Source organism: Cygnus olor, chromosome 1 (assembly GCF_009769625.2).
Source record: "Cygnus olor isolate bCygOlo1 chromosome 1, bCygOlo1.pri.v2, whole genome shotgun sequence".
Classification (NCBI taxonomy): domain Eukaryota; kingdom Metazoa; phylum Chordata; class Aves; order Anseriformes; family Anatidae; genus Cygnus; species Cygnus olor.
The window spans coordinates 177,943,578-177,959,722 of record NC_049169.1 but is presented as its reverse complement, the minus strand read 5'-3'; the positions used below and the strand labels follow the sequence as shown (position 1 = coordinate 177,959,722).

At 38.8% G+C, this 16,145-nt stretch overlaps 1 protein-coding gene across 9 annotated transcripts in view; it reads left to right on the top strand.

The window, feature by feature from the left end:
* ENOX1 (ecto-NOX disulfide-thiol exchanger 1) overlaps positions 1 to 16,145 on the top strand; it is a 365,243-nt gene that overhangs the window by 300,284 nt on the left and 48,814 nt on the right. For all 9 annotated transcript variants that reach the window (XM_040541548.1, XM_040541556.1, XM_040541497.1 and 6 more), the window contains one exon: positions 1,819 to 1,936. In XM_040541548.1, the coding sequence (XP_040397482.1) occupies positions 1,819 to 1,936 (118 nt within the window). The remainder of the gene's footprint in view (positions 1 to 1,818; positions 1,937 to 16,145) is intronic.

Below are 16,145 nucleotides of genomic sequence, written 5' to 3'. Positions count from 1 at the left end.
ATGAAAGTATGATTTGTTGGCAGTTTATTTCAATTATGTTAAGATGATCCCGTCTTAAACCAACTTTCCGTAAAGGGATGTGGTGTATCATTGATTTTCTGGCTTCTAAATCTTTAATAAAATAAAATGTTTAAGGGTTGAACTTTCCAGAAATGTTAATTCACTACTTGCTTTTTCAAGTATTATTGCCTTTTGTTTTTCTAACAGGAGGATATTAAAAGCAATTCAAAAACATGTGAAGCCTCTCACTGAACCAACAGATTTTAGAAATGCCTGTTTTTCAGATGTAAAATATAACAGAAATGTACAAAATGGCATCTTTGATTTAAATCATACTGTCTAACCATGACATTATCTACTGATTTGTTTAATTATCTGATCACCTACCCTTGTGTTCTGACTTTAGGAAAGCTTTGCTAGAAACCCAAGCCCAGAGCAAACACTCATACACATTGACGTTCTCCATGAAAGATTATTGGCTTTGCTGATAGCATAGAAATTGATGCACCAAGGACTTTTATCCCCTAAAGAGGGAATAAATGTAAGCTTATGTCTGCTCATGTATGCAGTCAATATTCCCCAGTAAAAAGTGCAGGTGGCATTTTCCAATAAGGAAATAAGCTTGCTAATTTCTTCCAGAGATGCCACTTATTGCATGAGACACTAGTTGAGAATTTACTATTTTAATCACTTTTTTTTTTTTAATTATTGTATAAAAGCCCACTAATTAGCTTCCTTGCCTTTGCTGTGATTAATGGACATATATACATCTATCAGAGTATTTGAGATCTCCTGATGAACCAAGGGTACAACTAAAGGGAAACGCCTTTCCTTTTTTCATCCAGTCCCTCTCTGATAGCTTATTGTTAATTGCATGGAGCCGTGGTTGGGCTCTTCAATAACGTTCCTCCTTCCGTGCACCTCTTTTTTGTTTCAAAGATTTCAAACCACCTCTTTGGGAATTAGACTCTTTGTTGTCAGAAAAATTAGCTGTCTGCAGGCTGAAAAGGCCTACACTAATCACAGTGCAGCATCCCTGTGTTACACCTGACAGGATTATTAGGACAAAATAGAGTTCTCTCAATCTTCTCAGTGCTGCCTTTAGAAAGCCAGCCACTACACCAGCGCCAGCCTTTCTGCCGAGAACAAAGACTCTCTAGGTTCCCACAAAGCCCTCATGCCTGATCATTTCCCCAACGAAACGTGCACAGGTTTCCTACGCCCTGCCCTTGCAGTGGTCACCCAGAGACCAGTCAGTTGTTTCCCACCAAGACGCAGAAATTTTCAGGACAGACTAAGGCACTTTTAGGGTGCAGTTAATCTAACTTCATTTTGATAGTTATGTTATGGATAGGAATTGCTTAAAGGTGCTAGGGTTTTTTATTTTTCTATGAAAGGTGTCTGTAGGAACTAATTTTAATGGAGAAACCTACATTAGACCAGGGGAATCCTACCCCAAGTAACAGTGAGAAACAAGAATTCTTTATACCTTAAACGGGCTAGCAAGTTATCAGTCAGTTTTATATACAGTTTTAAGCATTATCATTACTGCTAAAACATTCTTCTATGTTTAGCAGAACTAAAGATCACTTGAAATGGAGACCCACTTTTTCTCTTGTTTCCTCTGTTAAATTCAGTTCTTCCACGTGAAGAATTCCCTGGGCTACTGTTCTTATAAATATTCATAGCCAAATAAATACAATTACAATGGTAAATTGTGTATAATTAAAAATAAGAGCAGTTTTAAAAGCAGATACTATTGATAAAGCAGTGACTTTATGTAAGTTAATACTGACAAAAGGTTGTTTTGGATTTTAGGAGCTCCGAAATGCTCACAGTGAACAGCTCATGGGAATCCGCCGGGAAGAGGAGATGGAAATGTCTGATGATGACAGTAGTGACAATCCTAGTAAAAAGCTGCGAGTAGATGATTCAGGTAAAGCCAAATCCTCTCTAATGTCCCCAAGTATATATAGCTGTTGCTTTTTTTTTAAAGCAAACAAAAACTCACATATGAGAAGTGGCATATTAATAGCTGATTATATAAAACTATCTTATTTTAAATCCTCATAAACTAGTTATCTGAATGATACGAGCTGTTTCTAGGAGGTTTCTGTCACTTGCTATGAAATATAATGATGAAAACTCTCCAATTCTGCCCATGGCTGGAAGCATTATGTTTCTTTAACACGCTGTCTGCAGTCTTGCATAATACTATTTAATTCCACAGTAGTAACAACATCTTACTATGAGAAAAATCGCAATTCTGTTTCAGTCAGAATTTTCTAATCCTTACCTTTCTTAACAGCAAATACACAGTAATGTATAACAAATACACTACACCATTTTAACTGTGTGTTTTGTGGAATGAACTTTTAAGGGTACATTTTTCACAATATGGTACTGCATGCTGCATTAATTTGACACACATTAGGTGGCTGTCATGAAAAAAAGAACAAGGGTGATTGTAATGTTTGGAAAGGAAAGCAACTTTTTCAGCCTTCTCCAAGTACATCCAAGATCCAGAGCGGACATTCAAGGACATGGCTCACAAGCTACTAATTTACTGGTAAAACAATCTGGATAGAACCTTTGATTGATTTCTTAACGTTAGCTAACAAAGTTGTGAGAAGTTAACAAGAGTTTTCCTGTTCAGAAACTCATCTTCAGAAGGAAAATTTACAGAAGCTGAAGCCAAAACATGACTGCAAACAGCCAGACAGCAGTGAGCTTTATGGAAGGTAAAGAAGGAGAAAGTAGTACAGAAAGAAACAGTCTGATGATAAGGATAATTTGTGTACCATGTGCACCATGTAGGCACCATATTAAGACAGGAAATAATATAATCCATTCAATGGGTTCCGGTGCTCATAGAGAAGGGTTCTTTGACTCCTCTTGTGACAATATGCTGTGTGAGGTCAAATTACTCCAGAAAGAAAGACCAAAGGAAGGAGTGTCATTGTGGCAAGGAAATTTTTACTACGGCATTTCTCATAAGGGGAGGATTAATGTTTTTTCCTGAAAGGAAAATGCATCAATACAATATGTAAAGAGCAACCTTAATTTTCACATGGCTAATTGCATGGGTTTGAATTTTCTAGAGACTATTAGCAGAATGCTTGGAGCTGAGACAATGGGTCTCTGCAGGCAAAGTACTGCTAGCAATCAGAGATTTTTATGAGTGACTATGTCCAGTCTTATGGAGAAAAGTCAGCAGAATTAACAATAGGAATGTAGAGCCAGAAATACTCACAGCTTGCACTCCAGAAAAGGAGTAATGATGTTTTAAACTGCCATATTCATTGGTCCAGCTGGATTTAACATATGCATATGTAGGGCTGAACTGTGCGGGTCATTCTCTTTGCCTCTGATTAGTAACATCACAAATACGAAAGCATGTTTAGTTTTCTTCCATAAAAAGGGACATTTCTATCAAATGTTTTGATATCTGAGATTTCTACTGCATTCCAAAGTACTTCAGTTTATTTGTATTGTTACAACGTGGGTACTTAACTCCCCTCAATGACGAGAGTAGCAAGCCCAGTACTTTGTTGCATACTAAATCAAAATTTAGCAATATGAATCCACTTGAGTACTTGTCCATCATTGTCCATTGTACTGTTCATCATCCTCTTGATCTTAGTGGAGATGATCCAGCCTGCTGCACAGAGTCATCCAGTTATAAAATTATTTTTTATAGCTTTCTTCTTCTAATATTACACTCTCAAGTAAAGCATGTGAATTTTATTCATCTGTCATTGACAATAGGGGGAACTTGTTATACCATAAAACGTATTGTGTATAAAATATGGACAAATAAAAATAAAGTCAGAGAAAAACATATTTTTCATTTTTATGTACAGCATTTTTTAAATTGTTATTGGTGTTAGCCACCTTCTCTTTTTCTTTTCTTTTTTTTCTTTCTTTTTGAGTATGTCATTCCAGAACCACCACTTTATCTCACTGGAGTGGCTATTTGTATTCAAGTAGTTATTTGTATGGTCAACTTTGTTTTACAAATATCTTTTAAAGAGTCTTTTATCACAAAGAAACAATTCTGCACAGTAAGGAAACATTGGCACTTTCCTTATTTTTAACCCCTTCTCTTAAAATATTTGCCTAAATCCTTAACCGTGGGGAGGACAAGGCTTGAATAACACGAGTAGTATATTGTTCCTCTTCAATTCAAAGACAGCATGCACACATAAAGGCTTAAAAGTCCAACTCCAAAAATGTCAGAAGCAAGCAGACATTATGAATTGATTTGGATAGTTCCAGAGTTTTGGATTGCCTCTCCTGCCATCTTAAGGACTTTCTTGAGGACTTTACTTTTCAGCCTGGCAAATGACTTTCACCATCTATTCAAAGGTGGGAACAACACTGCTGGGAGGTTACCGTCCCCAAACCTACAACAGGTAACAGAGATTTCCCCAGTCTCTAACACCTGTATGAGGTCTTTTTTTATTAATTCACCTATTTAAATCATCCCTTGTGTAAGAAGGCATAATTTCAAAATAATTCAACAAATTAGATTGGTTTCTGAGACTTGATTCCATCTCACTAAAGTGCAGTTTCAGCAGTCTCCCAGTGTAATTTCTTCTGTTACTCAAGCCTTTTTCATTCAGAAATAACACCACATCTGCAAGCATTTAGACAGTGTGGTGCTGAGTGTGTCACATCTCCTCACAGCTAGACTGAATTAGAATGAAAACTCTTTTCTACAGTATCTGAAAACTATCATCGTGAAAAGGAGAGGGTGGATTTCAGCCCCAACATTCGAAAACACAGAGCAGCACATCTAAGTCCTGAGACTATGCGAGGACCTCAGTGCCTCACTATTAATCCAGGCTTGCTGGACTTCAGTTTTCAGAGCAATGTTACAGTGAGCCAAGCCCTTGTACACAACAAATTTCGTGAATTTGGGGTAGATGATGAAAAAGCAGTTAGCAAGAATGGTTTGCATTCTTCCTTCAAGCCATGAAAGATATTAAGTCATGCAGGAGAACAATTTGTGTTCTGTATTAGAAATCTGCTAATGGCTGTTTGTTTGGGAAAATTCATGTTTGTTTCTTGAGGCAATACAGAACTGCTCAAGAGGGACTCACTGCAAAGTGCATCGCTCTATTCTAGACTCAAATCCTCTTCTTTCATCTGCCAATTGCTCTTCTCCTTCTTGTTGATGAACCTGATTTGCTGATATCATTGACTCAGTGGCAGAGCTGGAATAAGAATTGGGACCTTTGGACTCCTGGACTTGTCTTCCGTTCTCTAGTCCATAGTGCAGGGCTGGAGTACTGTCTCCTGCACAAAGACCTTCTGTTCCTCCAGGTGTTTTATAGGTTATTCCACTTTTTGCTAGTTAGTACCCTCCCTTTTCTAGAATGTGCAAGCTGAATGTTCAAGGAAAGGGGAGGCATCACTGCCTGCTTGTTTTGTTGGAGAGCGTCTCAAATTGCTACCAGGACCTCCTAAACAGCACCCCAGGGAAAAAAATTAAGTTATCTGAACCAGCATATATGCCTAATTTATAGGAATTCCTCCTGGTTTCACAGACCAAAGATTTTTTGCTTTATGGGGAAAGCTGGCAAAAGGCTGACCTGGGCAAATCTGACCCGTGGGCACAGCTATTCCTCCAGAATTATGTTTTCTTCAAAATTCAGCCTTTAAACAGTGATTTTTCCACATTGTGTATTTTGGAGTTTGAAAGGGACAAGAGGATTGCTGAAGTAAAGCTGGGAGATTGCTAAGAAAAAAAAATAATGATGATTGGCAACTCAGTTAATACATTTGAAAGTCAGGGTGCAGCTACTGAAGCATTAGCACAGGGGAAAAAATGAGATTCTGCGCTGGAGTCTAGAGGATATAGGAAAATCTTCAGAATGATCAGGATTTATGGATGCTTCATCTCCCACCTGCTGGCACTAGGAGTAAGGATCCACATGTAAAAGCCTCCAAAGTAATTTTAAGAATTAGTGAAGTGAAGCTGTGTGTTGTAGAAAAGAGCTGAAGTTTGGTTTATGCCTAGAAGGCACCTGTAATTTTACTTTTAAGGAGAGGTGGGTTAATCTCTTGCTTTTGCAGTTCTCTGCGACATGCCATTAATTCCAGCTCCAACTTCAGTGACAGACAGCGGTCGGCACTGCGGGAAAGAGAAAATACACAGTGCTTGCAGAGGGACACAGGAAGGATAGGGCTGGGATCAGAGCCCTGGGCCAAATATACATACCTCACCGCAGGACAAATCAACGAACCTGGGGTATTTCAGTATCAAAGGGAGGCAATGATACTTCTGTTCATTCACCCACTGCCCGTCCTGTCCATGTGGATGATAAACACCTTGGAACAGGGCTGTCTCCAGCTAAACATACTTGGAATAGCCCACACTTTGGGCACTGGAACATTTCACCACCATCATATTACCTGTGACGACACATCTTAATAACATCCTGGGGATTGCATGCAACTAATAAATTGCACATTAAGCAGTGTGTGTCCAGTCTGAACACACAAGACCTCCTTGGCAGGATACCATAACACACCCAAAGTAGGTGCCAAATTTAAACACTGCAGCTCGTGTCTTGAACAGCAGCCTGTATCTTTAAGCACTCTTCTGAACCGATGTGTCCTCTTTGCAGCATCAGCAGTTAGTTGCCATAGGAGACAGTCCGAACAGTGGGCAGTCCATCTGACAGAAGAGCATAAGTCCTTGTGAAAGTCAGGATTTGACAATCGCACCCCTGTGCACACAGCATAAAACAGGCTTTGTGGTATTGTCCATAAGTCTATCCTGAAAGCTGCAAGCCTGGCAAGTCTTCAAGGAAAGCCTGAAACAACACCAAAGTGATCTGCGTGATGCTTATTCATCTTTTCTCTGCAATTCAATCTTCTTTTGCTTTCCTTAAAGCTCATGTGAATGCAGAGATGCACACATGTAATAGAAACTGTGCTTTATAGCTGGATTAAACTAGTAGGAAAGCTTTCTATAGCTTGTTACAACTTTGAATGGAAATCGTTCGGCTCCAGCTGTGTGGAGCTAAGCTTTGCTCTTCCTTTTCCTCTGGCTGGCCTGGTGTCATGGCACATCTCACATCAGGTCTTCCTCTTCCTACTAATTCCCTGGACCAGACATTTCTCCCTTCCTTTCTTGTAAGCCTAGTCTTATTTTTCTGTCATTACTTCTCCATTTCATAGCTTTTTAACATCAGAATTTGTGAAAGCAATACTGATATTTAACAAGCCCATAATTTGCCCATCTTCTTTTTAAACACTTGTTGGTGAAGATAATGTAAAATAGAAAGATGTATTTATTTCAAAAATTAATGGGCTGGCATTGGTTTATTCCTCAGATAAATCAATACTCTTTCAAAGCCATTAGCAGCTGGTGCCTTAATCAGCCCTGTGGCAATAAACATATAAACACGTATGCAGAGGAAAATAAAACTTGTTAGCAAAATCTGCTAACCAGGTTTTATAAACAGTCTTGAAAAGAACATATTTTAAATCTGAAGAACTGAATTGTCACTGTACTGACACAGTCCCCTCTCTAGCTGGAGAAGACAGCTGAATAACCCTTTTTGAGCTCTGCGAGTGGCGTAACTTGCCTTTAAATGGAGATACTCTGGACACAGCAGAGACAATCAGCTTTGCTCCCAGGGACCATCAGAGATGATCACTAGAAAGCAGCACAAGATGATTACTCCCTCTACGCAAGGAAAAGTCTGCTGTAGTGTCTTTCACAGCATGGCAGTTCAGAGCTGTTATCATCAGGCAGACTCCAATTTTCTGCCCTAAAATGCATTCCGTTTTTCCCACCACTTTTACAAATATAGGCTGAAATCCAGGAAGCATGTAGGCAAGGGCTTAATTTTATGCCCCCAGTTTTAAGTCCCTTTGGCTTTAATAATGCTACTTGTGCAGCTGAATTTAACAGAAATACCTTGATGAATCAGGGCTGGAGGTAAGTGCTGTCTGTCTGCCCTGGGAAAAAAGGCAACCTCATCCTGTCCCAAGTACTGGGTCTTTTCTCTGGGCCAGAACACTGGCTTTGGGATGAAGGTCTATGCAGGTCATGTGGACGCAGCAGTGAAGGGGTTAAAAACCTAACTTTCAATTTTTAGAGGAAATAGACACTTCAAAGACACTCCCCTGACATGGGTTTTAGGAGGATGTCCCGTTAACTACAAAACAAGTCTGTTGTGCTTTGATGCTTTGCAACTGCCAGAAATACTATTATCTAGATTGCATTTTATTATGTTTTCTGGGTATTTCATACTGATAAGGTTTTATGCAGGATCATTACATATGAGAATAGATTTAATCCTGTTTTTAGTAAGCTTTAAGGACACTGAGGGATTATTTATGTAATAAGATGCAAAGTTGCTATGGAAAATGCTATAGCAACCTAACATCTTCACAAAACCAAGCAGCCACTTGTGACAGCAATCTAAATTTACATTTATTTTAGTGTCATTTTATTGACATTCTTAGTATCTCATTTTGACAGCATGTTAAAATATGTTTTGCATTCATGCTAGAACAAAATTAACAGCATGTTGTTGGAATGAAGATGATGCTTATAATTTTTGGAGATAATTTTAGCATATTTCATTTTGTGTTAAAAGCATTAAAATAGTAGTGAAAAGAAGTTTAGGTGCATCCCCTCTGTTTGTAATACAGCAAACAATGTGCATTGAAAGTAACATTTTATGAGTGAAAGCTAAACCATTTTTATTTATTTGCTTGATATCTGAATGAAAATATTTTTAAGAGAAAAATGATTTTGTTATCAGAATTTATTTCAAATCCTATATCTTTTATTATAACTTTCCCTGTACAGGATACAGGCTATAATTTTTCATTAGGTTTCATAAAGCTGAGCATCATTTCTGAATGCATAGAATTGCAGTTTGGTAGGGAATTGCCCTGCTTAAATGGGACTTTTCTAAAACACAGAGTAACAATATACGTTGCCCTGTAGGAGGTTAAATAAAAAGGGAAGGAAAAAACAAACACAAAGCAGCAAAACAGCCTGAACTCTGTCCTGTGCTCATTGCAGTTAATAATGAAACTCGCATTGACTTCAATGGGAGCAGAAGCGAGCTCTATGTATTGATTTTCTCCATCCCCCTCCATTAAGAATCTTGAAGTGCAGCTGTAACATTGTTGAAGTGGGACGTTGGCAGCAAAATCAATAAAAGACAATATTAGAACATATGCTGTTTTCAGCTTCCTCACAATTTGATATAGCTGGTATTAGCATCCTTCTCCAAATTACACTTCATGCTTTCTATAAAGTGACCTTCCTTATAGTGCCCTCTCTGATATACAGCATTTGTGCTCTGCCTCCTGCATTTATCCTTCACAAGAATGAGCCCTTTTTATAATAACGAAGGTGGTTGATTCTGAACAGAGCCCAAATAAATTCCTTCAGGAGTGGCTTCATGGTGCTTACAGCCTAAACCCTATTTCTGACCTCTTACAGAAGATCATTTCTATTACTATTTGAACTAAGCTCTTGGTTAGGATTTTCTTAATTATGCTGCTCTTCATGCCCTGTTGTTTTAAGGAACCCTTTTCACTCCAACACATTAGAGAAGCTTGCAGATACTGCGTGAAGTGGAGATGTTGGTACCTTCTTATCCAATTACCTTCTTAATCCATGAAACATCAGACATTGCTAAGGTAGCAGAGGAGATAATGGTCAGAAATCAGTCTTTTACAGCATTAATGCAAACTTCTAAGCTCAGAATTACAGGTTTGGGGAGCATCCTTATGTCATGAGACATGAAAGGCTGGCTGAAGTTTCCAAAGCATTAAAAGCTTCCTTTTCAAAGTGTGCAGTTCCTCAGTCCCTATGGACCCAGCAGACTGGCAGCTTGTGATGTGGTCACACGCCAGGAGTTCAAAACCCAGCCAGCAGGGCTCATGCTTCAAGCTAGATGGCCACAGAAATTCCCCAAACTACTACAGGTTAGTGTTGCTGTTTTACTTTGATGAATGAATAAATCTTAGATTCAGAGGAGTTTCATTATGTCCTTCTCTTTGATTTTAACTTAACGACTATCTCAAGAAAATAAGCTTCTTACTAATGTCACATATCCACAGTGTAACATTTTTTGTGAGCAATATGTTGAAGATTCAATTCTGCTTAGGGGTGAGTGATTTTCTTTTAGTCTTATTTGATTTTACATTCATGGCAAAGGAAAGAGAAATCAAATAAAAGCCATCTTGTACATAAAATGACTGAGTCAAGAACTAGATGGCACACCATTTTATTCCACTTCTCTACTAATTCAAAAGGAGGAAAAATTGTTTCTTCTTTGTTACAAAGAAAGTGTTTTTTTCCCCTTCCCTTCCCTTCCCTTCCCTTCCCTTCCCTTCCCTTCCCTTCCCTTCCCTTCCCTTCCCTGCCCTGCCCTGCCCTGCCCTGCCCTGCCCTGCCCTGCCCTGCCCTGCCCTGCCCTTCCATGCCCTTCCCTTCCATGCCCTTCCATGCCCTTCCATGCCCTTCCCTTCCCTTCCATGCCCTTCCCTTCCCTTCCATGCCCTGCCCTGCCCCGCCCTGCCCCGCCCTGCCCTGCCCTGCCCTGCCTTGTTTTTCATTCTTTTTTTTTTTTCTTTTTTTTAAATTAGGAGTTCTAATTTATATATATATATATATATATATATATATATATATATATATATATATAATTTTTACCTTTCCACAGGCAAATAGTTTGCTGTCTTTTTGCTTATTTATTCAACCCTCCATGTATTCAATTCATGGTAAGTTGTAACTCAGGCACAGGAAATGTGCCAAGCATGCAGTTACAGCACTTCTGTATCCAGTTATTGTTCAACTGTTTCTACAATTACCAAGTGTCCACCTCACATGTCAGCTAGGGATCTATCTGGAAAGACTTATGTGGATACTAGTCCAGAACACCAGTTTCTACATTGCTTCTTTTTCATGTGTCAGCTATAGACAGTCTTCTCTCCTAAATTTGTCTGAGACAAGTGTGTACTTTTAACAGTCGAGTAAAAACACGAGAGAAAGTAATACCTCTCCCCATCTTGTTCTATTATCAGATATTCATCTGTCTCATCATGTTTTGATGATAGGTTTTGAGATGCCTGTGCTATTAGACCTTGATCCCACAAGCTATTGCCTGCTGCTCAGAGAGTCTGCACTCACCTTCTGCTCAACACCCACAGATACAAAGTCCAAAGTAACGGCTTACCCAGAAAGTATGGTACAAGGAGTATTTTACTGTTCTTTCTTCAAAGTTACATTCTTTTTGCAAGTTTCAATAAATTGTCTGTTTCTGGAAGGACTGGAAGTACCACCAGTCTCTCTAGAAGCCTGCCACCTGCAAGTTCACAACATGTTTATTTTTTCTCAGTAGCTGAGAAATTACCTAGTAAACATGTTAAATTGCAGAGAAGCACGGTGACCTTAGTTTGCAGATAATGTGTATGCTGAAGGTAGGAAGTAGGAGAGAAAAGAGGTTTTGGCTTGCAGATTCAACTCTTCTGGATACTCTTCTATTACCATAAGGGATAAATGGCTTAAGAAAACTTACCTTTGAATGTGACAATCAAGAAATTCGAAGCTTCTTGTGATCTTTTGCTGATGCCTTCCAAAAGGGTAAAAAACAGTATTCCTATATTTAAGATATATTTTTACCTAAGACAAAACTAACTGAAAAAATATTTCAGTACTATGCACAATTTTAAAGAAAAATTAGCTCAGCACTCCAATCCATTACAAGGTCAGAGAGGCAGCTGGATAAATGCTCTCCTGCAATTTAAGGTGCAATAGAATTTTGTACAAAGGTTGTTTATCCTCACATTTATAGAAAGCACTTTGCATTTACAATCAGAATTTGGCTACTATAAATCAGAACAATTCAAAACAGCACAGACACCTAGAGCAATCAGATCAGCCCTTTCTTTCCCTAATGAATGTGACAAATTGAGGGATTCACATGTACACTGTCAGGTTTGTTTACAAACAGGTTTGTTTCCAGCAATGACAGTTTCTTCATATTTATGCATCCTACAGATTTCTTTTTGAAGCTGTAATGGTGCTGGGCCTCAGTGCAATTCCTAGTTTTAAATGTCAAGAGTAGCAGTGCAGCCATGCATGTTGTAAAGGACAGTGTTTATTGTTTACATCTGAATGAAATGATGACAATTACTTTCACTCCTAAGAAATAACCATCAGTAATCCACCTATACAGAGGTTTACCTACATATAATAATGCTTGAGTATCCTAGGTAATTTGTGTATCACATGTACACACATACATAGAATCTATTTACACAATATACATAAGATTAATGTAACATCTAGGAAGCACTGAGCATCCATCAGCATATCTTGTGTGGTGCAGAGTTCAAAAGCTTGTACCTCCAATTGCAAAGCACCATTAACACAAACAGCATTTTTTATTACTGATGTAGGAGAGGGTCATCAATGCCACTTGGCACCTTCCCCGTAACCAGCACTTTTCTTATTTGAGTGAGCATACCCCCTTCTCTCTTGAGACTAAAATCTTCTCTGTTCATTTTTAGTGTTACAGGAAAACAGTAATTTCTTGAGAATCATTGATTAGAGGAAAAAGTTGCTTCTTTGCTGGCATCTTTAAAGCACAGTCTCTGTAGGATTGTCTTAATGGTTTAATTTCTCAATTATTAAAAAAGAAAAAAAGCAGAACCTCTAAAAGAGATTCAGTGCTTGATTAATTATGTTTAACTGAGGCAGCAGTTTTTCAAGCATTTATTGGTAAACACATAAAGAATAAGTATCTGAAAAATTCACCTCATCACAGACCAAATAGTCTAAGAAAGAGGAGTGACTTTTACTGATTTTTGAAAATTTCTGAGAAACGCTACTCTTTTTGATCAAAATTACACCTCTAAATTTTCTTATGATGGTTGGCTTACTATGCCTCTAGTTCAAGAGGAGAATCAAGCAGAAAAGGAAGTGCAACAGCCAGCCCAGCTAACAGTCCAGCCACAGCAGTAGTATGTGCAGAGGCAATTCTTCCCTCTCCTGTCTCCTCCTACTGACATGCCAAGTCCATTGAGCTTCATATGTATTATGAGCAGTAATAGAAGAAATATGACCCAAAGAGGAGAGGAAACAAGATCCCTTTGGTTTGAAGAGGTGACCTGGAGAAACCGGTCTCAACAGGACAGGCTAACTAGTGACTGTCAAAATATCATTTGTAAGTTACATAGATGCCAGTTCTCCAAAGAGATGCTGTCAAGTAAAACAGACCTAAAATGTGACAGGCTTTGATATTTTTTGTAACAGGGGGGTCTCTTCCAAATTCTAAATATGCATTTCAGTTATGTGATGTGACATCTTTGTAGGAAAAGAACAAAGCACTTAATGCTGCAATTTACCTGGGACCGAACTGGGTAAGAGGGAGCTGGAGCATGTACTGCAAAACAGTTAGAGCAGAGACAAACACCTGCAAATGTCAGACAAGCGGGAATTACAAGTGGACAAAGAGATGGATGTTTGGAGCTGGAGGAGGAAATGAACTGTACAGAACCAGTAAAGGAAAAAAAAAAAAAAGAGGGAAGGTATGAAGAGTGGGGAAGAAAGATTGGCTTAAGGTAGGAGATTAGCCTTCTGTGTTGGAGCCCTTTAGAGACAGTTGGTTCACTCTTCAAGTGTTTTTTTGAAGCCATGAGGTCTAGACCAATGATACTGAGCTGATCTACTGAGCCACTGATCATGTGCAATACTGCAATAAGTAATCTGCATCTTATTCCTAGGACTGGATAAAATGGTGAGATCAACTTCCCTTGTGTTTTTAACTGAAGTTCAAATTTGTGAAGGCATGATGAAATACAGAGAGCCAGTAGTAATTCACGGTCTAGAAAGTCTGGAAGCTACTAATCCAGAAGCTTAAAGCTGAGGTTTTCAGTTAATGATCTCTCTAGGGCTTTCAGTAAAATGTCAGATATCATGAGACTCATCATAACGTCACAGGAGCTGGCAGCACCACTCTCTGGGGCATTCTTAGTCCACTGCAGAACCATCATTTGCATGCTACTTCTTGTGTGCTGCTTTGCTGGTTTTGTTATTAGGCCCAGCTGGACTGTAATCTGCCCTCCTCCCCACACCTTCTTTGCTATTTGCAAAGCGGTATGCTTCGTTACACAAGAAATAATAAGCCTTCATAAATTACTTGGTGAGCCACATATACTGCAAACCTGGAAGAGAACAGTGCTATTGCTGAAGTCTGCTAAGCAAGATGAAGTTTTGTAAACTGAGAAAATCTCTCTTCAGAGAAGTGCTTTGGTTTCTCAAATCGTACATCTGTGTGTCTTGGATGGGATGGATAAAATTGCCGTTAAATGGTGGTGGAATTTTTCTTTCTTTCTCCTTCTCTCTCTCTCTCTCTTTTTTTTTTTTTTTTTTTTTTTTTTTTTTTTTTTTGGCAGCATCCTACCATCTACTAATTGTTCACCAGCAAGTTTTATGTGAATAGGGAGTCTGAAAATAATTCTCATGAGTATTCAATTTGAACATCTGGCATCATCATGAATGTAACTGGTATAATGAGTTTCTCTGCATTGAACATAAGAAGCATGGTGAGGAAAGGACTTTGAAGCAACTGCACCTGAATAAAACAGGTTTTGTAAAAAAGTAAATCTCCCTCCCAGTGTGCAGGCCTTAACTCCCACTAACATTAATGACAATAACCCCTCCACACATAGGATAATTAGTGCCCTTGGAGTTTAAATTTGCAGGTACTGAGACATTCAAATGAAGTGTGCCTAACATTAGAAAAAATGTGGAAATTGCTTCATTGTTTGGTTACATTATGTCTGAAGGGGAAAGAAAAAAACCATTCATGGCAAGGTTAGCTTATAATTGCCCCAAATTATTTATTTTTATACAATTCTAATTCTGTTTTCAGAGTTTATTCAAGCTAATTTACTAGCTGCTTTCAAGTTTTAACCAAAGTTGTTTTTTCAAAAAAATAAAAAACAAACGCCAAGTGACATGGTCTATTGGTGTAGAAACATGGGAGAACAAAGAAAGAGGCATTTGTTAAAGAATGTGGTATAGTAATAATGTTGCTTTTATCAGGTAATATTAAATACATTTCTATGCACCCATCATTGATATTTGAATGTTATTTATGCTGTTGATCAGGTACTTGGTAACCATCCATAAACAAGAATGTCCTCCAGGAACTCAAAGCAATAGATCAAAGCCACCTGAAATACTGTAGAAATCAGGAGCTTGACATTGTTAAAAAGCTGGACTGAGAAGATGCCTCAAAGCACGTGGGGTGTAGCTCAGTATTATTCTTCCAGAAAGCTTCTTGGAAATACCACCAAAGTGTTGCTTTCCCAAATGCCTTTGAGCTATGCACAGAATGTAACTAATACTCGCTCTCTGTGCTCTTTTTGTGGTAGGGTTTAAGAAAGTCAGCTATGAGACAGGGGCATCTATATCTGGGCAGTTATAGGCAATAACGGTCTCAAATTCCCTTCTGCCAGGAGCTGAGAACTAATGGCGATTACAGAGAAGGAGCTTGCAGAGCAGACGTAGGTTAAAGCTTCTTCATTGCTCATTGTGCCTCCCTCACCTCAGAAACTATCGTTTTCCATCTGCAGTAGGGCCACACCTTCCTTCCCACCACCTCACAAATCTCTTGCAAACCCAATGTTTCCACCCCTCTCAAGTTGTGGGTCACTCATTGGCACCAACTTGCATACACTGTGCCACTGAGAGACCACACTCAGATCCTCAAACCCTAGCACAAAATTTGATTTCCTACAGACTGGAGCACTAAGAAGAGTCTTATAGGGCATAAATGAATGAGGTTCCTTCTAGTGTATGAAACTGAGCTTTTTCCTTCAGGGCAGCCCTAGTCTCAGCTTCACCCTTTCCTGGCATACACCTGTGCCCATTACCCACTTTTGAGCTATTTCTTCATACAGTCAGTCACTGTCAAAACCCTCACCTTCTTTCTTGTGCCACCACCACGAGCCCTACCATGCTTCCTTTTCTCTTCACATGTTGACCTCCAGTCCAAAATTTTCTTCTTTCACCTAACTCTTTCTAGATTCTGGCCTCCACCTTTATTCTGCTAAAATTCATACCTAAATCATGTGACCTTGTGTTTGAA